At 40.8% G+C, this 23,593-nt stretch overlaps 1 protein-coding gene across 6 annotated transcripts in view; it reads left to right on the top strand.

The window, feature by feature from the left end:
• Nucleotides 1-23,593, top strand: part of DGKI (diacylglycerol kinase iota) — a 281,008-nt gene that overhangs the window by 81,436 nt on the left and 175,979 nt on the right. For 5 of the 6 annotated variants that reach the window (XM_073322101.1, XM_073322083.1, XM_073322075.1 and 2 more), the window contains exon 2: nucleotides 18,559-18,667. The exons of the other annotated variant lie outside the window; for it this stretch is intronic. In XM_073322101.1, the coding sequence (XP_073178202.1) occupies nucleotides 18,559-18,667 (109 nt within the window). The remainder of the gene's footprint in view (nucleotides 1-18,558; nucleotides 18,668-23,593) is intronic. 6 annotated transcript variants of the gene reach the window in all.

Genomic DNA, 23,593 nt, shown 5'->3' with positions numbered 1-23,593 from the left:
CACTGGCAAAGCTCCCATTGACTTCACTAGGGCCAGGATTTCACCCCAGTTGACATAGCACAATAAAAAGCACTACCTCGACTGAGCCAAATTCACAATCTGGTTTAAAGAATGTGTCTATCATTGACTTTAATGGAAGTTGAACCTGCTTACATCAAGTCTGTACTTGGCTTATTTCTACGACAACCTTTATACAGCTCTCCAGTGACAATAATTAAACTGTTTTAAATGTCAAAAATAACGTTTATAAATGGCTCCTTCTCTCCCTGCCAGCGTGACTGAGGAGCAGTTCAGATAATTAAAGCTAAAATACAACAAGATACAAACATGGAATAGACACTATAGACTGGACAATTAAAACACAGGGGCAGCTGCAGTTCAGTGGATCCTTTGTGGGACTGATTATCAGGACAGCTGGGTATTGTTCCCATCTCAGTTACTGACATGCTGTGTGACCTTGGATGTGTCACCTCACCTCCCTGTGCCTCATCTGTAAAGTGAGAATACAAAATGTCACTTGGCGCTCTATGGATGTAAAGCATGATATTGTCTTCATTAGTAAAACATCCTAAAACAGTGCAACCATCATTTAAGAGGAATCATACTATGCGTGTGGTGTGGATGGTGAGTGGTGGGAGAAAGAGTGCAACGGGGCTGATGATAAAAAAAAGAAAAAGAAAAACACCCCAGAAAAAGAAATGTTCAGGAAGTCTTTGAAACCTTGGAAGGGATGGACTGAGCAGGTGAGCGGGGCAGGGATGTTCCATTTTAGGGACAGCACAACCAAAGCTCAGTCACCCATTGATCTCAAGGATGACAGAAGGGAATTCTTAAAGCCTGGGTGGTTTCAGAATGCATGGTAATAGAATCCTCATGGCTGGGGGCTGCCTCTCTTCTAAAAGTTTCTTATTTGTGTGTGTCCCCCTATACTATGCAGGCACTTCCATGTCCACAGAAGTATTTCTCAGAGATGAGCCACCTTTAATGGGGCAGCACTCTTGCCTCAGGCTGAGATCAAATGCACTTTTGATGTTGTGGACACAGCTTCACTACTGAAGTGAATTTGTCCCCAGAAATGGTTTGCCTTTATGCCTGCAATGAATTTGGTTTCAGTACTAAGACTTATATATATTGGATGAGAAGACAAGGGCAGTGTATGTAATTAGAAATACTTTCCTTCACATGAGATACATGGGCAAGTTCCTTTTCCTCCTGTCTGGTGACTGATTAAAATTCCACTGCACTTGCTGAAAATATTAGCTGCCCTGACCAATGCCATCCTCCATACTAAAACTGGTTTGAATGTCCATGTGGGAATGAACTATTGCTGAGCATATAACATCTGTTCCATTTCGCCTGCACAGTCATTACACAGTGCCAGTGTTTGACTCATTGCTTTATAAAGCACTTCTGGAAACCTGGAGTATGAAAGGCACCATAGAAACTAAATTCTACCTTAAATTACCCAAATTACAGTACTGTCAAAAAATGATAAGTTTATTACTAATTAAGTTAGACTGAATTTAAACAAGAAAATATTACTTGAGCTAATAGCTATATTTATGAGACACATTATAAATTAACTAATAAATCAGAATAAATAATTCCTCACTTGATTCAGGTGCTTATTTTCTCTGCTAAAAAACCACATAAAACATACTACTTGGGAGGTAACACACTCACATCTGCACATAATGCATCTGTAATTCCATCAAGGGTTTCTGGTGACACCATAGACCACAACAGCAGATCTTAAATTACCAGAATCCAAGGATGGAATTACAGTCTTCATCAGATACTGCAGTATTTCCCAAACTTTTGAAAACTGAGCCCCACTCCTTCACTTTGCAAACCAGGCATTTGTTGTTAAAGGCCTACCCAAAGTGAGGAGTCACGCAGATCTGGTGTACACTACCAAGTTTTGCCAGCATAGGTATGTCAGCTGGGGGGAGGGAGGGCAGGAATCACACACCTCAACTGACACAGCTATGTCAGAAAAAGTCCTAGTGTAGATACAATTATATAGCAAAAGATTCCTTTTGCCAGTATAGTTTGTCATTTGGGGACGAGGGTTAACTATACTGGGAAAACAACCATAATAGCTAGAGTCTTGCCTTTTTTTTTTTTTTTTAAATAAAGAAAGCTGAGACTCTGGAAACATTTGAAAGGCTTGCCTGCTCCCCTCCTGTGGCTACTCCTTTTCACTGCCTTCCCAAGTTTGGCTCATTCTCAATCAGTGTACATTTCAGAGTGGATTAGTTAGTTATGGGGGGAAGGATAGCTCAGTGGTTTGCGCATTAGCCTGCTAAACCCAGGGTTGTGAGCTCAATCCTTGAGGGGGCCATTTAGGGGTCTGGGGCAAAAATTGGGGATTGACCCTGCTTTGAGCAGGGGGTTGGACTAGATGACCTCTTGAGGTCCCTTCCAACCCTGATGTTCTATGATTCTATATAACACCTGCATCAGTATGCTATTGTACATAATTTACATATTTTGTTTTTCTGAGGGCTTGTCCACATGAGACATTTGCACTGGTTTAATGTAGAGTGTGAATTTAAACCAAATTAGTTTGAACAATAAGCCACTTTTAAACTGGAATAAGAGTATCCACACAAGGATTCACACTGATATAACTAAATCAGTCTAACTGATACAGCTTTGTCATGTAAGTAAGGTGTAAGTCTTTCTTGATGTCAGTCATTTCTGCTATATTTTTGTAGTACTTCACTATCTCCAACATTGCATGTAGGTTGTCTGTTAACCCTTTTTCCAATGATTTTTATAAGTTATTAATATTCCCCAAAATGCTGACATGATTTTAATGCAATACTTTACTGATGTAACTTTGAAAAACTGTAATATAGTATAGGAGTTGCTCATTAAGATGGAAAAGGCAGTTTTGGGAACAGTACCTCAGGTGTTAAAAATTGGTGGTGTTCCTTTGCAGTCAATGGAGCTGTGTTGATTTAAACCATCCGAGGAACTGAGCTTTTGTTTTTAACTAGGCTATTACAGGCTTCCAAGTGTTACAAAGAAAGGTAAGGCCATAACAATTCCTCTTGTGGAAAATTTCACAGGAGGGGACAAGTTACTCAGGAAAACTCTGGTGAAGCTGGTATTTTAGTCACGTTAATTCTAAGGTGATTCTCATTTTTTCCCTCGACCAAGTAAGAAGATATTGCCTCTTTCTCATGCTCCAGGACTGTATGTGCTTGCTGTGGTATTCAAGTGCTTTGCTGTGGTATTCTCTTTAAAGACATTACCTGCTGCTAGTTACAAAGATATTAACAAGCAGTTGTAATTCTCTCCCTAGTGGCTTTCTCTCTGTAGAAACTTTTCTTAACCTTTTAATATCACTTTAGGGCTTGCATGTCTTAATGCTACGGTTGTGAAGTAGCAGTGGCTGCAGAGTTGTCATGACAATCTGCTCTGAGGGGGATCTAAGGAAAGGAGCTACCTAATAAGGATGAATCTTGTGTTCGTATGGTATTAGCTTTGATAGCTAGATAACTTCTGCTTGCAAAACTTGGAGGGATTTAATGGTCTCTCTTTCACTCATACTTATGCTGTTTCTGTCTTTAAACTAGCATACACACGCCACCACACCTTTTGTCTTTCACCTTTTAACATTTTATTATAAAAATGCTCAATCTATAGTTCATCAAACGATAATCAAAATCCATCTTAATGCTAAAACCGCTTTTCCCCACCGTCACTAAAGAGAAACTAATTGATAGACTGCTATCAAGGGAAGACTGGCTAACAAATACATTTGAATACAAGAAAACACAGAAATTGAGTACATTTCCCTAGAAGTCTTATGATTAATACTTTCTAACTTTTTGCTCACAGCTTTGCATATTTTCCTCTCTGCTTTTCCACCCGGTATGAGCTATACACATCCATGGGTGCTGGTGAGATCCTGGCAACCATAAGAGTGAAGCTTGAGTGGTTTGAGGAATCAGAACCTCAGGCTGTGTGAATAGAGCCTTATTTACAGTTTCCTGCAGTATAATTCGTACATTATAGGTCAGATTCTCAGTTAGTACAATTGGTGTAGTTCCACTGACTTCGATAGAGCTTTGCTGCTTCATACCAGCTGAGGATCTGGCCCTATGTCTGAAGGATATCACTGGAATTTAGTAAGAAATAACTTCTCAGTGGAATCCAATGCAAAATGTCCCTCTCTGCTGAGCCCTCCTCCATTATTGTTTTTTAAATGGCCTTGTTTGTTTGAGAAACATCAGGGAGAAATTAGCATTTTATTTACAAAATAGTTTAATTTCAACACAGTTATGGATCAGTATATTTTTGAGCACTGAGAATATGATATTAGTAGTAATCATACCTAATCTAAACATCATACTGTTGAATGCACATACTGCAGTACTATTAGATCAAATGCTCTGAAGTTGTCTGGGTTTCTGGTTTGTGTGTGTGTGTATTTTTTTTTTAAAAGGTCAGATTTCACAACTATCGCGTTACATATGTGAAATAGAGCACTCTGAGGACAGCCTGAGAGGGCATTGTGAAGGGCAACAATGCTCACTGCCAGCGCTGCCTAGTGGTCAGGTAGGGGTGTGGCAGGTTGTGTTCCATGCATTCCCTTTTTTCACTTCAAAAACAGACTTCAAAGAGAAACTGCAGAGCTACAAATAATTTGCAATCTTAACACCATTAATTTGGGCTTGAATAGGGACTGGGAGTGGCTGGCTCACTACAAAAGCAATTTTCCCTCTCTTGGTATTGACACCTCCTCATCAATTATTGGGAGTGGACCACATCTACCTTGACTGAATTGGCCTTGTCAACACTGGTTCCCCACTTGTAAGATAACTCCCTTCTCTTCATGTGCCAGCATATCTATGCCTGTATCTGTAATTTTCACTCCATGCATCTGAAGAATTGGGGTTTTTTACCCATGCAAGCTTATGCCCAAATAAATCTGTTAGTCTTTAAGGTGCCACCAGACTCCTCATTCTTTTTTCACTATTGCTCCATCCTGGGGTGCTCTGATCTTTTAGTTACTCAGGTAACTCAACCAGGTCCCATTTTCAAGTCCACTCCTTTCAGGGTACATATAAGGTGTCCAATAATGGGAAGATCATCAGGATCAAGTGAAGGAGTCAGGGTTTCCCTCTTGAATCAGACCTCATGGTCTGGACCCTTGTAGCTTCAGTGTCTTCTGTCAAATGGGCCCAATGGTAGGCAGCTAAGCCTTGCACCTTGGGGTACTATGCAGCTGCTTCCCTAGAAAACTTCCTACCAGTCCCCTCTTTCCCAAAGGGTAAAGTAAAGAACTGAGCATAACAATAATGTTTTGACCTTCTAAGAGTCTCACAGGACCCTTCTTTGCAGGCTTGGTCAGGCCACTATCGCTAAGTGTCAGGCAGCAAGAACGCTTGTGTTGCTCCTTCCAACAAATAAGTGGAGTGGAACCTGACTGCCTTCTTCAAGACAACTGGGAGATATCCATGTTGTCGGATGGTGACAGTGCTGATCAAATACTTCTTGTTGATGGTAACACTGTTATATCTAGCCACCTAAGGCATTGTAGTACACTGTTCTATAATCAGCTGTGGAGCCACAAGTGCTGGGGTGTTAGCAGGCAGTAAAGCTTGAAAGACTGACCGCTCAAGGCATCTGTGATGGACTGTGGAACCTACCTTCTCTCAGACACTTGTGTGATTCCAGTCAGAGTCTGCAACAGTTAAAAACGTTCCTAACTAGGGGCTGTTCAGTAGCCTATGTAAAATGAGACAGTGGACATACCTATGCCAACTCCTAGTGGACAATTATTTAAATTGGAGGGCCGGGGAGGAGGGGAAGAATGCATTTGGCAGCCTTGCCGGAAGTCTTAGAGGAAGCTGAAACCAAAGACGGAAGGGACTTGGAGACTGAACTGCCCTCTGACTACTAGAAATATTGCTTCTAGGCCAAGGTTGAGGCCCATTGGTGAGGAAATGTGTAGGAAGCTCGCGCAGCTGCTACCTGAGCTGGGCCAGTTTTATGGATGGATGACTTCCGTCTCCAGTGCTGTCAATCAACATCTGTTAATGATCACTACATTTAAATGAAAAGAAACCAACTGGCAATAATATTGAATTGTAATAATTAATAAATATATATGATTATTTTGCTCCAATCCTGTGATTATCCTGTTAGGTGACTCCTTTAATCTCAAATTTATATTTCTCTCTCAATGACCAAAAAGAATAGTAATACAATGAAATGGGATCTGGGTGCTTGCCATGAGAAGATCCAGATGTACTCTCATGCTCTCTGTCCCTGATTTAAACATTGTCAAGTTGTGCGACACATCTGCTAATAGTGGCTCGAAGGTTCTCACACGGTCATGCTCTGTAAAGATTAAGGACCAGATCCACAACTGGTATAAACTGGTGCAGCACCCCGGAAGTCAGTAGAGCTATGCTAGTTAGCCTCAGCTGAGGGTTTTCCTGGCTCTGCAGGGACACGGTCACATTGAAAATCACATTTTTGTCTGAAAATTTGCAATCTACTATATTTACAAGTAACACCTAGGAATACTGTAACCAAAAAGGGATGAGACAATTGCTTTTCCCTCTCTGTTTGCTTTGTGCATTTGACAGTTCTCTGTTTATCATCTGTTTCACAGTTTGCCCTGTATAATCAGTCACCAGGGGAGCAGGAAAACACATGTGTGTATATATTTAAAAGGAATTTAATTTAAACAAAACAAACACACCCAGACAGGGAGCCCTATCAGAAAATGGAAATTTCTGAAATTAGTCAATTTAAAATTTTTTTGACAATATCTGTTTAATTGGCTCCATCAGAGCTGCTTATGAGCACTGAAGACCCAGGCTTTCTCCTCTGCCATGCTGATTGCTGTTCTAGCCAATGTAATGTTGGCACTTTTCTTGTTTTAGTATTGTTGTCCTGAAAGCTCTCTTAATCAAAGTCTCAAAACAGACCTATCCCCATCTCCATGACAACTATGTCTCAGGGTTATAAGGAATTCAAGTAGACTGTCTTCTAATTGGTAGCACCTTAGACCTTCAGTGCTGCACTGTATTAGTGGCAGCTTCTAGATGAAGGCAACAGACTCTCAATATAATTCTAAAGAGGCATGTAACATTACATGACATCATGTATTTTTTTAATTGGACGTGAAAAGTACTTCCTAGGGGCAATATGTTAGGATAGGGTAGGGGAGCACTCTGATTTTTGGATGACTAATCAGAAATTTAATAAATGTAATGTTGACCATCAGAAGTGAACTTAGAATATAAGCTAAGAGCTCATTCTTATTCAGGAGCAAAAAAGAACATGAATTTTTACATTTTGCAAACATGCAATTTTTGGTGCTAACTCATACTCAACTGTGTCCTCCTCTAGATCTCCTGGAGTTAACCGAAATTTTTTTGAGTTAGCAGTTGCATGGGCATAATTTTTCAAGTTCAACAGACTGAAGAAAAGAGAAAAGAAGGAACTCTAGAGAGCCAATCACTCATAACTGAGTCCAAAAAGTTAAGAGATTAAATGTACGTGGTTTCTTAACTTTTCAACTTTCTGTGTATTCAAGCAGGAAAGACACTTTGGGCACAATTATTTTGCTTATTTCTTAACTCGGAGGGCAGTGAAGGTCCAGTGCGAATTATTTGATGCCAAATCCTTCATTCCTCACTCAGACAATACTTCCATGGATTTCAAATGGGCTTTACTTGTGTAAGAGGTTTAGGATTTGCCCGTAAGTCTCTGTTGCCTGATCTAAAGTTCTTTAAAGTAAATGAGAGTCTTTTCATTGAGTTTGATGGGCTTTGGATCAGGACCTAACAGAGCAGAAGACTACCTAAAACCTCACTGGAGGAGCTTTCCCTTGCGTTCAGATTTGTTTACAGGTTTTGCACTTACTGCAATTCATCCTCTTTCTCCCCTCCTCTACGCCACTTCTTCAATTTATGTCAAGCACAGGTATATTGTTGTGATAGGTGGGGGAACATGTTTGTCAATTTATGAATCCCTTGTCATTTTATTAATATCATTTATGATTGTCACTTTCTGTGTGGGTTAAAACCTCCATTTGGTAGCAGGAACAGACTGTCTGGGAAGCTGAATCAGGGCCGTCCAGGGGCCATCAATACTTGAATAGTTCTACCCTTCTAGAACAATGGGATTGTTACTGGCAGAGCCAATGGCTTTTAACAACCCTCTGCCCTACAGCCAACAGGGGGCTGGTGCATGGAGCATCCCCAATGGAAGAAGAGAAACATAAAAAGTGTCAATAATTGGTTTTAAATAGGATAGACTTTCTAAGCAAGGGAGACAGTCCATCCCTAGAAACAGAAGACATTGCTGGAGAAGCAGGGGGAAGAGGGTCCCTGCCCTTCTCCAAGGACACTGACCAAACCCAAGGGCTCTCAGGAGAGGCGAGGACTCTGAGAAGGGATTGCATACAAGTGTTCGTTGTGTTTGCCTAGAACTGTAGCGCTCTGGTGCTGTCTAAGAGAAAAGTGGTGCTGTGCTAAGGCTATGTACTTTGCTTTAACCAGCATGGGGTCCCCAAGCAGTTAAACTGTAAACCAGAAGGACCACAGCTAAGTAGGACTCTGTAGGAGGATTCATAAGTGACTGGAGAGGCTTGGGAAATCTCAGCATTGGTTTGGAGCTTAGGGCAGTGGGAGTGTGGAGTCCCATGTCCCAAAGAAGGGTTTCAGGCAGGGAGTCTGCACCTGGGAGTATGTCCAAGAGGCTCAGAGGTTGAGACAGTATCTGGGTTCTGCCGAGATCCTGCTGGCTTGGAAGCAGGTGGGTTGCAACGGTTGGATCCAGTTGGCACAGTCTGATGACCATCCACTAGGGGAACTCAGCCAAGACTGTAACAAATTTGTGGCAACATGTGAGCACAGCATAGCATTGAGCAAAGCTGCTTGAAAGGGGGCTTTTGCAAGGAACTAAACCACTGCTTTTAGACTGAAAACAGAGAGTGAATCTTTTAGGTTGTTTGGGGAGGACAGGCTGGACAAATGAGTTCCGGGCAGTTCAAGAGAGATGAGCTAATAGAAATGTGCAAAGGGAGGAAGATGGACTTTAAAGAGTTTAAAATATCAGAGCTAGTGAATCAGTGGTGCAAGTAGATTGTAACTCTTACCGGTACTGTACTGACCCCCCGACCCCGATCCCCCTCACAAAAAATATTCCGTGACTAGAGCCCTGCGTGGATACAAATTTTTACCCGTGGATGTGGCTATCCGCGGATAGAAATCGGTATCTGCTGAACCTCAGGGCTCTCCCGGGAACTGCATCGGCGAAAGGAACAGATCATGGGGCCGCTGCTCCCAGGAGCCAGTGCCCTGTACTGGCAGCTCCTCCAGTGTGGCTGTACTGCCCCCAGCCCCTCCCTTTGACAGGGCTGTACAGACCCCAGACAGAGGATGCAGCTGTGTGAAAGGGCTGGAGGTGGGGCTGGGGGCAGTCCAACTGCGCTGGAGGAGCTGCTGGCATGGGGCGCTGGTGCCTGGGAGTGGCGGCCCCACGTTCTGCTCCTTTCACCACTGCGGTTCCCAGGAGAGCCCTGCGGTTCAGCCGATACCGATTTCTATCCGCGGATATCCGCGTCTGCAGGTATAAATTTGTATCCGTGTAAAGCTCTAAAATTCATTTTCGACAATGTGTCTTTCTGGTACGGCGTACCGGCAATAAATGTCTTAATGGTATGGCGTACCTGACCATACCGGCTTACTTGCACCATTGTAGTGAATTGATGTTGCTGCACGAAGTCAAAGAGAAGTGAATGGGCTACCAGCCCCAGACTAGTACCCAATGGAGTGGCCAATTCCCTAGCACAGACCAGAGGCTAGCTGGACCAGGAGAGAAAGAGGGACTGTAGGGTGGCACTCCTAGCAATAGGGGCGTCTAGATAAGCTGTTCTAAGCTTTAGGTAAAATAGATACTCGATTAGACAGTTTGTTGGGTTAAACCTGATTTTGCTCTTGTTTTGCTTTGTTCCTTCTATTGAGATTAAACCATATTTTATTTTGGAAAGGCTGGTTTATGTCATCGTATTCACACCCTGGTGATAACTCCTGAAGAGAAGACTAGCAAGGCTTGGGCCTACTTGAGGAATCACAGTTGATACACATGGTACTGTACCCCTGGGACCCAGTCTGAGGGTGGGAGACTCATGGGATTCCACCCTGAGAGAGATGAAGATGCAGGGCCTGTAACCTGAGGGGGTGCTTTTAGAGAGACTAGAGTGGGGGTCAAACATGTAGATAGCCCTGAACATTGATTATTATTATTTATTATTGATGTGTAATAAAGGTCCCAGTCAAAATTTAGGGCCCCATTGCTCTAGGTACTGTACTCAAGAAGCTAACAAGCTAAGTAAGAGTTTGCAGACTAATTACAGTAGCAGTTGATAGATGGATAGTGGGGAAAAAAGACACAGTCATGAATACCTATGTGTTCTATATTTGTATTTCATATAGTTCTGAAAGGAGGAGGCAATCTTTGGTAAATCTGAATCTCTGTGCTTCTGTTCTTATGAAAGAAACTGAGATTTTTCATTGTGGTTATTGAACAATACCTTATTTTTGTCAGTTTTTTTCAAGTGTCATTGTGATGAAAAATAAATATATGCTTTGCTATCCACGCTGCTTGGGAACGACAATCAGATCTTCCTTTTCTCCTCTCAGGTTTGCTTACTTGCATGAACACTCTTCTCTGTCTTAACAATTAAACTCAGAAATCCAATGACCTTAATAGCTTTGGGGAGAGAAGGAAAGAGAATGTGTTTCAGTATATTATTTTTCTTTTTATGGGTTGTGTCTTGTTAAGATCTCTTTGAAATCTTTGTTCTGGAATGATGTCAAGATTGCTGTAGCTCTGAGTCATCCCTTGAATTTGATATCCTGAAGCATATTGGGCAACTAGGAAATAGAGCTTGATTTTTGTACTGTTACATTGTAACAATGTGTTTTAAGACCTAAGCATGTACCAGCATAGCAATCAAGACTTACTTTTTTTTGAAAGCATGAAAAGTCAAAAGAATCTTCAGGTATTTCTGATTTGCACAGGGAACTTGAGTATATGTTACCTTTTCCCATGTTCTTATTTACATGCTCAGAAAAGAGGAAGAGAATCTGTTTTACTTGTTCTTAATCACTATTGGCACTTGATCTTTGATTAACTGAAAATGTATAAATAAATAAACTGGAAAAGAGGGATCTCTTCCCTGTTTTGTTTTGTTTTTTAAAAGGAAGAAGGAAAACATAAAGAGAAGCACACAGTACCGTTGGGGAAACTCGAAAAGCCTCCAAAGGAAATCTTTTGGGGAAGTTCTCTGGCCTGTGTTATACAGGAGGGCAGACTAGATGATCACAATGGTCCCTTCTGGCCTTGAAATCTATGAATTCCACATTTATAGGTTATGTTGGATCCAATATAAAACTACAACACGTGCTTTATATTAGCAGGACAGAAAAAAATCAGAAGTTCTTCATTGTTAAAGTTTGTATGAGGTCATATAGCTTTTAAGCCACAAAAAAATTTCAGCTTGTGTAAATGATTTGTGCTAGCTGAGGATCTGGCCTCCTCGTAATGTCAGAATGCTGATGTTTAAAACAGGCTGAAAAATATCTACAATGATAGTGTCAGAAAAAAAAATCTCTTGTCATTTTTTTTGTTGTCCAGGTTGTTGAGGATTTTGTCTCTCTCTCTTTTTTTTTTGGTCCTAAAAATCAGAGGAAGCCTATTTTATAACACCAAGAAGTACCTGCAAAGAATACAGCACAGATATCTCCAAATGAATGCCAGAAATTTCTCTTGGAAAAACAAACCTTCCCTGTTTTTCTCTAGTAGGCTGAGCAACATCAGGAGAACATGAATTTCTTTTGCAAGAAAAGAAAACCATTTTCCCTGCCAGATTTTAATAAATATCTGCTGTTCAGCATATGAGAGAAAAAATAAATAGTGTAATTATATGACACTTACCTTCAATTTGCTTCAATCTGTTTTCCATCTGCACCTGAAGTGGGAAGAGTTCCAGACCTAGAGCTGGGTAAATTTTTTTTTTCAAATAGTTTGCTGAAAAATGTATTTTTGGTTTAATGAAATTTTTCGCAAATTCGAGTTGAATTTGGCTAATAGTCATGGCCAAATAGAAAAAATCTAACTGGTTCATTTTGACATTTTTAAAATGAAATGTTTTGACTTTCTATTTCAAAATGACATTTTGTTTTGAAATTAGGTAGATTTGCTTAAAAAAAATTAAAGGTAAAAACACCCTCAAAATGTAACAAAATGAAACAAAAAACTGGGGATGGGGAGAAGGTTTTGGTAAGATATTGTTCAGTGATATTTACAATCCTCCTTTCTAGCCAACAGAGATCAGAAATCGAGTGAGATTCTGAATTCCTGATATTTAGCTTCTCTCAACCATTCCTTATGGTTTAAGTTTTTGATTAACTGTCTAACTCTTAGATATTCTCTTGCCGACATGGGCTTTTTAAAATGGCTTTTCAGGAAATTCTCCCTCTCAACAGTAGCTGTTTTCAGTTTCCAGACTGAGATTGCGAAGAATGGTGGAGGTGCCAAGAGAAGTTTTCTGGAAAACCAGTTTCAATGCTCCAGCACCAGGGCTATTAGATAAAAGAAGGCAGGTACCTTCACTATCTAGGAAGATGATCTCTGGTTAAATGAGAGAGCCTGAGGGATCAAGAAGTTCAACACAGTTCTGGATCCAGTTAAATCCATAATTAGCACCCTGTGCAGATACAAAATTGTATCCTCATCCGATCCGTGATCTGCAAACGTGGTCCGCAGATTTCTGCGTCAGCAGATATAAAGTGGATATCAGCAGGTTTGCAGGGTTCTATCCATAATCCGCTCTTTAAGGGGTAAAGAGTGGAAAATTTGAAACTTTAGAGATGCCTGTTCTGGGATTCTAATCAACTGCTTCAGAATGTCTGGAAGAGACCCAGACTCCTGGGTCTCTTGAATACAAAACAACATGAAGATGAAGTCAAGAACATGCTTGAGATATCTGTGACTAGATCTGAAACTGTAGAATTGCTCCATGCTGTTATGGAGCCAGCTGAAGCTCTGAGTATTATTGTAGCACTGTGGGGACATCATCAGCAAATGACTTGTCTGACCCTTTCATTGTCCAACCAGAATCGGATGTCAAGCAAGTTCATAATCCAATGACGAGGAGGAAATAGGCATGCTTCTGACAACCCAACAACAGGCAACAACCTATTCTGTTTGTTCTTTCTAAAACACTTATCATCCTGGTATGTAAGTGCTGGTAAAAGTGGTCTGCAGCTTATTTCCTTTATCTTGGAGAGTAATGAGTCTAAAAACCCTTCCTTGAGATAGTCACAGATCCTTTCAAACGCATCAGTTCATATGCAGCAAGAAGGGAAGTGGCTTTTGCATTTTATACAGAGAGTTGTTGCCTGTCGTAACAAAACATAGTGTGTTAGAAGCTCTTTGCATTTTCTGTCCTTCCCAGTTCATGAGTGCAATATTGAGTATTTTGCGACAAGGGCTGTGGAAATTGGATGTTTGGTCAAACTGTGCATATGTCTTTAGCAGGAGTCAGCAACGTTTCAGAAGTGGCGTGCCGAGTCTTCATTTATTCACTCTAATTTAAGGGTTCGCGTGCCAATAATACATTTTAATGTTTTTAGAAGGTCTCTTTCTATAAGTCTGTAATATAGAACTAAACTATTGTTGTATGTAAAGTAAATAAGGTTTTTAAAATGTTTAAGAAGCTTTATTTAAAATTAAATTAAAATGCAGAGTCGCCTGGACCTGTGGCCAGGACCCAGGCCGTGTGAGTGCCACTGAAAATCAACTCATGTGCTGCCTTTGGCATGCGTGCCGCAGGTTGCCTACCCCTGGTCTTTAGCATTCCTATCACATTGCCTCACATTTTCAGTCAAGATATCCCTGGGTATTGCTTTTTCAAAATTGATTCATTCACAGAGAGAGTGGTATCTGGTTTTTCATAGGATCAGTACCAGCCAAGCAATAGAACAGAGATTTTGGAGGCTGTTTGTAGAATGCAGTTACTGTAGTAACCTTTCCCCTTTGGATTTCCTACTTCAAATCCTAAATTAGACAAGTGGAAATGTGTCTGTCTCCTGGTTAATCTTTCGTGGACATGAACTGCCAGATTAGCGGTGTCTCGTCAGACGCACAGGAGAGAGATGGGGTTGTAATAGGGATACTGAGAATGAGAATAATACACTTGTGGAGTCCAGGGTTAGACCAGAAGGGAGTGGGGGTGCTGCACATCATGTTGGCAGAGCTGAGTGCTGAAAGCTTAAACCATGCTAGAGGTTAGCCAAAGCGATTTGTCCATGATTTTCACTAGCACCAGCTTGTGTGGGTATACACCATACACATCCACAGAAACAGGATCCGCCCTGGACTTGCAGGGTGGTGATGACGATGTGTGGCCTTATGTGTTTTGGGGATTATTGTGTTAGCTCTGCATTTCCCCCCCAGTTTGTGAGCATTAAACTCAGAAGGTGCCCCTACTTCCATGCTTTGTATGTATAAAAGATCTTCTACACTTTCCACAATATGCATCCGATGAAGTGAGCTGTAGCTCACAAAAGCTTATGCTCAAATAAATTGGTTAGTCTCTAAGGTGCCACAAGTACTCCTTTTCTTTTTGCGAATACAGACTAAAACGGCTGTTACTCTGAAACCTTCCAAAAGGATGCATCTTACCTGTAATAAAAACTTGTGCACTTTTGCAGCTACTAGATTGCCCACTAAACACAAGTGACAAAACAAAATAATTATGGTCTGTTAAATATGTGCAGTACTAAAGTATCCTTTCTTTTCCAGATAGGTGTTTTTAACACCAAGGGAATACTTTCATGAGAAGAATAACATCGATTAATTACCTTTTTGTGGTTCTTGGGGATTTAGGCATTTTGCTGCACTCTAAACAGCTTGTTTGCGGATTATTATTTGCCCAGGGTGGAGTGAAGAAGTTCAGTAAAGTCAAGACCTGGCATATAAATTCAAATTCCCCCTAATCAAATATGTATCCTTTGAGTCTCGCCTGACTTCTCAGTGAAATGCAGAAGAAAATGTAATGCTGTTTTTAAAATATGCAGTTATTAAACTTGAATGTCAGAATTCTTTGAATTTCCAAGATTGGTTAGCTGGACTGCTCCAGTATTTTCTCAATGGTATAAACTGTGGAATTAGTATCAGACTACTTTCTACATGGTATATGCAATGCTATCCATATACCCCAGAGGTTTTGTTATAAGTGAATTGATGCACTCTAATACAAATTACTAGATCTAAAAAGTAATCAGCAAAATATTGCTAATTTTTCATTGAGTTAAGGTCCACAGATCAGAACTTTATGGAGGTGGAGCATGCCCCTGCTGCCAGTGACTGGCCGGTCCGGTTCTGCCACCAAGCTGTAAGCCAGCTGACATACCCATTGTATGGATCTATGGACCTTATTACTTTGAGGAAAGGAAATTTATAGCTAAACACAAATACATTTTTCTATTACTTTCTCATAATGTGATTACTTTTGCTTCGTGGGTAAAGGCTGCATGGTGAGCCTTTTGCTGCCACACACGCTCAGGACACTTAGCTGGAAAAAATAACAGAAAGTAATTAATGTTACCTTTCTGCCTGAAAAGTCACAGTTGCTCTAATGAATTACTTAGAACAATCTGAGTCATTCACCTGGTTATAGAATCCATTACTTTATCCACTTTGCATTTTCCTCCAAATTCTTTCTTTCCAGGATGGCTGCCATGTAACCTTTTTTTTCATTTAAATCAGAACACGAAATTATTTTCTCTCTGATGTGGCCTTTGTTTTTCTCTCTTTGGTATGTGTCTTTGCAATATAGACCTTCTCCAACTCAGCTCAGTCTGCTCTGGCACTCCATATCTCTTACCTCTCACAGCAGTGTTCTGACAAGAGTTTGTACTACACTTAGTATTTTTAGCTTGTGTTGGGATTGATGGGCTGTTATGGTTTATATGGGCTTGCAACACATGGGATTATTTTAAGGTTTTGTGTTCCAACAAATATGAAAAACATCATCATAGTGACTGTGTTTTGTATGCTTTCCAGCCAAACTCATAAATCCATCATTGGTAGGTATGGGGAGGGAGGCATAAAACTCAGCCAAGTTTCCCCCCAAAGTCTCACCAACCTCAGCTAACCTTTCAGGGAGCATGGGCCGAATCTCAGGTTTTGTTACAAAAGGTTTGTGCAAATGTAATCCTGGCTTTAAATTGTATCCAAGGCCTGACATTGGGAAGTCTGTGGCCATTCATTAGGCATATTTACTTTTTAAGTCTCTGTTGAATTCATCTTCCCACTGGAGGCCTTATCTCTAGTGTGGGTCAAATAATTTGTTGACTGTAATATATGTTGCAAATTTAGACATGTTTAAATTCAGCAGATGCAAATAATTTGCATTTATTATTCAATAACTCTATAGTTCAGCAAATAATATTCTGTGAATAATACTGCTGGCAAAGTTTGCCATTTTCATGAAATAATTAATTGTAAATACTTTTACTTGTGATTCAGACCCTCCTCTCCACACCTTTTTTGTATAACGTAGAAACTTACTCCAATCATTGTGACTTCAAGTTCAAGCAGCCACTAGATTATGGTTGTTATTGCCCTTATTGATACACTGCAGAAATTGTAATACCTCACTCATTTCCAACAAGAGATTGTGATGCCATAAATACAGGACTGGGTTTGTGGCAAGATCAAGAAGATGATACTGGGCAATGGCTCTCTGCCAAGCACTAATAACCAAAATGGTACCAAAAGGAATATCGAGAGAGACTGGCCACATACTGGAAACTACTTTATGTATAAATATTCATATATTGTATTTTACATTGTAAAGTTTGCTGTAGTGTGAAATTAGCTCTTTACAGGTCCTCAGTCTCCAGACTTCTTTTAGTCCTCATAAAGGACAGATTATGGTCTATTTACCACACCATGGTAATGTGCATTGCACAGGTGCCTAGCTAGCTACTAAATCATTCTCTCATAATGCTTCTGCCAGCTGTTGAGAGCTTCTTCCCTCAGGATCCCGCCCATATTTAGTCTAAGGTAAAACATTTTTAAAATTTCCTTTTATGCCAACATTCAGTGGCATGAGGGATAGGGACTGGAAACTATAAATGTACAGTGTGTTTATTAAATGAGATAGTACCAACAGAATAGGGTATCAGTCTGAGGATGTGGGAGGAGGGGAAGATTTATAATTTTCCTCTCACCCTACCTGATTTCCAGGACATGCACTGAAAGCGTTGAGGGCTCTGAGCTCCTGTTCTATTGACATACAGTGCACTCTATGTTTACAGGGCAGTAAAGAAATTAATTTAGCGTATGGCTGAGCTGGATTGTCGTCGTTGGCTCTGTTGACCTTTATTGTAAGTTGCCTTGGGATATTTGTATGCTTAGGCGAACCTATAAATAGCTATAGTATGATGGGAGTGTTATTGCAAAAAAGCGCTTTCCAAAAACAGATTGTCATTTCATTTCCAGAGAGGGAGGGAGAAAGGTATGTGTTAGGCTTGCGAAAAGAAAGGAATTCCCCTCAACACACTCCCACCTCATAGCACTGACCGCTGAAGAAAGAACTTGTAAGATTTTTTTGGTTGTCACCAATCAGGCCATATGGTGATTTTTGCAGGCCTGATTTTTGCAGCCCTATAGGTTTAAGAAGCCTAAGTCCTGGAGCAGCCTGGTATTCTGATAGCATGTGCTTCCACACTTGAGGGATCAAAGTTCAGGGCTGATCTTACTTGCTGTTCTGGCAGGGGCTGGGGAGTGTATGGTGGAAGAGCACTCAGCCCTGGGGGTCTGGGAGTGCCTTTGGCTGATGCTTTGAATAACATTTGTGGCCTTTGCAGGGAATGCTATCCCTCCTAAGAGAATTTCGGTCACATGGGCCCCAAAGAGATGGAAGTGAAGTGAACGGGGAAAGAAACTGGAGTATATCCCTGGCGGAGCTCACCGAAAAAGGGACAACATGTGAACCTTTCCTGATCCCAAGGGTTATCTCAGTTTTCTGTTGTTTAAGTGGAGTTTCTTTTTCAGATGGCAAGATCGTTTTCTTCCTTTTTGAAGACCTTCCTTCCCCCTTTCAATAAAAGCAACTCAAATCTTCATTTGAGTTGCCAATACAATGAGCCCAACAGCCCTGAAGTAAAGAATAGGAGTATTTCAATGAGTGCAGAAGGCTAAATTTGGCCAATGGATTTTTCCCTTTATGCTTGGGTCTAGAAGGGTAACTGATCTGTATTAAACAGTACTTTTCAGTTATCAAACTTACTTTCTTTCTCTCCTAAGCTGCTTTTGCATTCTTCTCACACCCTTTCTGACTTTCCTTCGCCCCTTACCTGCTCCTCTGGCTCTTTACAGCATAATATAACCTCCTAGCACTGTTCCCACCAAACTGAAATTTACAGCTGTGCTGTCTCTGCTAATTTTCCAGACAAAAAAAAGAGTGCTGTTGTTTTGTTTTTGTTTTTTCTTCTCATCTTGCAGGAAAGCAATCTCCAGGTCAGGCCTCCAGCATCTGGCTCCTCTGCACTCCCTCAACATCGCAATCTCCAATGGGCCAGGGAAGGAGCCAAGAACAACACTAGAATGGAGTGTAGGTGTTTATTTTTAATCATGGCAATTTATCTAAATAACATCTCCTGCCCCTGTTCCCTCTAACCTTCATTATTTACATGGATAGGTAAAGGTGCATGTAACAGGGTTGCGTGTTAGCTCTGCTCACTATGAGCTTGATCCTGGAAGGTGCAGAGAGCTCTGGCATCTATCCAGCAAAGCACGTAAGCACATGAAAAGTCCTATCAGAGTCAATGGGACTGCATATGTTTAAAGTTTAGCACCAGTCCAGCAAAATTACATGCTTGAGTGCTCAGCATCTTGCAGGATCAAGCCCTAAGATGACAACTATAGGTGTATTAGAGAGATTTTATTTCCTTTTGAAGTTGTTTTGTGATTTAGGTCAAGACAATCTTTAAATAAAGACTGGATGTCTTTCTAAGTGATATGCTGTGCCTCAGCTACTGTTGTCTGGGCTGAAGCAGGAATCACTGGCTGAATTTTTTTGGTAGCCTGTGTAATACGGGAGGTCAGACTAGATGATTGCAATGGTCCCATCTAACCTTAAAATCTATGAATTTATAATAGAGTGCAGAGAGGAGTATTAAAAAAAAGTTCAGTCCTCTCCGTTTCAGAGATCCTGTGTGGATCCCAAAGGGATTGGCCTTACAAAACCTAAATCCTGCTCCAGGGGAAACGTAGTCGCTGATTCAGCAAGATATTTAAACACGTCTGTCTTTAAGCATGAGAGTTTCCCATTGAAGTCAGTGGCACTGCTCATGTGCTTCAAGTTAGGCAAAAACTCAATTAAGTACCTTGCTAAATCGTAGCCTAATACAACTACTTGCACTTTTCAAAAACGGCACTGTACAATGTATATCCTCCCAAGTGGTTTCTTATATAACCTATATAGAAGTGCACTGCCCATCTGTCAAGGCGAACTCATACAACCCGAGGGATATGGTATGTACAGTAAATTCTTTGACGGAGTATTTGGATTAATTTGTATTAGGGTTGGAAAGGACATGTTGATATTTAATCTATTTCTCTATCTGCAAGATAATATTAATAGATTCCTACAGCATCCCTGTTGGTTCTGTCTTGACTTTCCTTTAGAACTTCCAGTGCAGGTGATTCATTGACCTCCTGTGGCAGGTTATCCAATGTCTGACTGACATCATGCCCCAAAAATGCAGCCTAAATTTGTAGCATAAATGTTTCCTTCCTTAATGTGTCCACAATGATGGCTGAAAATAATTACCGGCTCACACCCTTCATTTTTTGTTAATTCCTTGCTAGTTATTTGTCAGTGTCACATTTGGAAGGCGGGGTGGCCTGGTGGATAGAGCACTTGACTGGGTCTCAAGAAACCTGAGTTCTATTCTTAGGTTTGCCAGTGGCTTATTGGGTGACTTTAGGCAATTTGCTTCACCTCTGTGTGCCTCAGTTTCCCCATACGTAAATAATAATGCTGACCTTTGAGATCTGCTGATGACCAGTGCTATATAAGAGCAAGGTATTGCTCCTGAGGTTTTCTTTTCTTCCCCACAGATGTATAAATTCATAGCTTAACCTCACTTTCGTTAGTCACATTTTCTAAACTTTTTATAACTTGCTACCCTTTGGCTTCTCTCTAACTTAGTGAAATCTTTTTGCAGCACTGCTGTAACCTGTATACCCACTGAGGAGCTGCTTTTATAGCCATAGGGCAATGTGCAGTATGCCCTTCCCTAAAGATGTGTGGTGTGTATTCTTCCAGTAGGGCAGCGTTTCTCAAACTGGGGTCCATGGATCCCCGGGGGTCCATGAAGGAACTCCAGGGGGTCCGCCGGCCCCGCTGATCAACTCCTTCCCCTCCCTCCCTCCCATTGCCTCCTGCACACTGGAGAACAGCTGTTCAACGGCATGCAGGAGGCGTTGGGAGGGAGGGTGAGGAGTGGGGACAGAGTGTGCTTGGTGAAGGGGCTGGAATCATGTTGGGGTCATTGGCCCTGCTGATCAACTCCTCCCTCTCCCTCCCAGTGCTTCCTGCACACCATGAAACAGCTATTTCCCAGCATGCAGGAGGCGCTAGGAGGGAGAGGGAAGAGCAAGGATGGGGTGACCTCGGGGTAGGGGGCGGAAAGAGATGGGGAAGAGGAGGGGCAGGGGTGGGGTGGGGCCTTGGGGGACAGGGTAGAGTGGGAGAGGGGCATGCGGCTGAGCAGGGGCTTGGGAGGTCTGAGAAAAATTGAAATAAAAATGGGGGGCCTTGGGTTGCTAAAGTTTGACTTGTATGTGACTCCTGCTTCCGATCAGCCCATGCATGATACCAGCCTTCATTGTCCACTTATTAGATTTTCAAATGAGCACCTCTGTGCATTCTCCCATGCTGCCCCACACGCTTGGGAGGAGTTCCCTATGAACATCCACAAAATAAATTCAGTATGCTCCTTCAACAGGTTCCTTAAAACGTCCCTTTTCTATGATTCCTACAAAAAATTAACAACAGTTAGGCTGCTGATATGCTGATATGACTGGCTATCATGTTGGCCAACATTGTTTCTTTCTACTCCCCTGTCTGTTTATCCATCTGTTGTCTCTTGTCTATACTTAGATTGTAAGTTCTTTGGGGGCAGTGATTGTCTTTTTGTTCTATTTGGAGTCCTATTCCATGACTATGACTCCTAGGCACTGTGGTAATACAATAAATAATAATAATAATTAGTAATATGTAGTGTATAGATCTATGATATATGTTCTTTGAAGGAACACTCTTTTGGCCTTTGATTGTATGATACACATCCTTTAAAGAGGCAGTTGGAAGGACTTATAGATATATAGGGTCCACTTTTGTATCCTTTGAAGTAGCAAAATTCAGGATTGGACCCTCGTGTACATTCTGTGAATGGACAATTTATATAGACCTATGGAGTACGTTGAGTGTTCTTTAGAGGGAAACTATTATAACCCTCTGGCCATGTTATACAGTCTTGTGGAAAGGTCCTGTAGAAGTTAATAGGAATGAAACATGTAGGATTCTATTCAATAGAAATAGGATTCTGTTGAAATTATTTTAAAAACCAATGTAATATAATAGAGGATGGTATCATTTTGTAGGCTTCTGTTTTTAACTGCCCATACAGGATTGTTTGGTAAGACTATGCAATTTAATTAAGAGTTTTAGATATTTAAAAAAGTATAAAAAGGTTATTTTCCCTATTCAGTTATATAGGACTTTTCCATAAGGGTGTCCATATTGCCCATTGGTTGTATTTACACCCATACATGTGACTCTGTATGCTTCCATCATACTCTGCCTCTTTTTGGTATGTGGTTCTAGCCAGAGTTATTGGCTCCTTATTTTAAAGAACAATGGATTGAAATATGTGTGTGTATTTGTATATATTGATATTCTACATTTATATATGTAGTGTATCAACTCTAATCCCACTGGTATTGACTTGTCACAACAACATTAATCCAGATGAATGCTTTTCTTTTCCATGTCTATGATCTCCCTTGTAAATCATCATTTCATATACTCCATTAATTTGTACACTGAATGATGTCTCTTCCTATTAACCTTTCTGCAAAATGAAGTCTTGTAGTTGGGAATTGAGTCTGCAGATGGGAAGAAACATACATCATCAGAGGCTCATGAGTAGGGGGAATCCTTGCATGTGGCTATGTCACTACCCCTTTTAAAAAGTGGAGCGTGGTTTAGCTAGCTGCTTCTTTAGCTCTCACATCAGGAAGTAGTAGTGAATCCAGTCTTCCCATATAGTTAAAAATCACTGAGATTGTGTATAGCCTGTATTTGAAGACATTTTTTAGGATGAGCAATTATTTTTTGCTGTTTCTCTTTCAGCATTTTAGACTTGATTCTGATCAACAAGGCAGAATCGGTTGCAAAACTGAAGGGGGTCACAATTTCGGTGAAAGTGATCATGAAATGATAGATTTGATGATTCTAAGGAAAAGAAGGAGTGAGAGCAGGAGAATAAGGACAAAGGACTTTAAAAAAAAGCAGATGTTAATAAACTCAGAGAACTGGTAGGTAGGGTCCCATGAGAAGAAAATCTATGGGATAAAGGAGTTCAGGAGAGCTAGCATTTCTCAAGGAGACAATATAAAAGGCTCAACTGCAAACTATCCCAACAGGAAGAGGCCAATGTGTGTCCTTTAGGTGTTGTTTAATTACCTGAAAATCAAAAAGGTATCTTACAGAAAATGGACACATGGATGAATTGCTAAGGAGGAGTACAAAAGAATAACACAAACATGAAGGGGGAAAACCAGAAAGGCTAAGGCACAAAATGAGTCAAATCTAGTAAGGGACATAAAAGGCAATAAGAGGAGGTTCTGTAAATACATTAGGAGCAAGAGAAAGATGAAGGAAAGTGACAGTCCTCTACTTAGCAGGGAAGGAGAGCCAATGACTGATGACATCAAGAAGGCTGAAGTGTTTAATGCCTATTTTGCATCAGTCAAAATAGGGAAAGTACAGGTTAAAGATATTTAGATAAGTTAGATGTATTCAAGTCAGCAGGGCCTGATGAAATTCATCCTAGGGTACTTAAGGAACTAGCTGAAGCAATCTTGGAACCATTAGCAATTATCTTCAAGAAGTCGTGAAGGATGGGTGAGGTCCCAGAACACTGGAGAAGGGTAAACATAGTACCTATTTTTAAAAAGGGGACCAAAGAGGACCCAGGGAATTATATACCAGTTAGTATAACTTTGATACCTGGAAAGATACTGGAAGAAATTATTAAACAATCAATTTGTAAGCACATAGAGGATAATATAGTTATAAGGAATATCCAGCATGGAGTTGTCAAGAACAAATCATGCCAAACCATCCTACTTTCCTTCTTGGATAGTGTTACTGACCTAGTGGCTGGAGGGGAAGCAGCTGATGTGCTATACCTGGATTGTAGTAAAGCTTTTGACACCATCCCACATGACATTCTCATAAGCAAAC

The sequence above is a fragment of the Lepidochelys kempii genome, chromosome 1, assembly GCF_965140265.1.
Source record: "Lepidochelys kempii isolate rLepKem1 chromosome 1, rLepKem1.hap2, whole genome shotgun sequence".
Taxonomy (NCBI): domain Eukaryota; kingdom Metazoa; phylum Chordata; order Testudines; family Cheloniidae; genus Lepidochelys; species Lepidochelys kempii.
The sequence above is the reverse complement of the archived record's forward strand: the minus strand, read 5'-3'. Positions and strand labels throughout refer to the sequence as shown.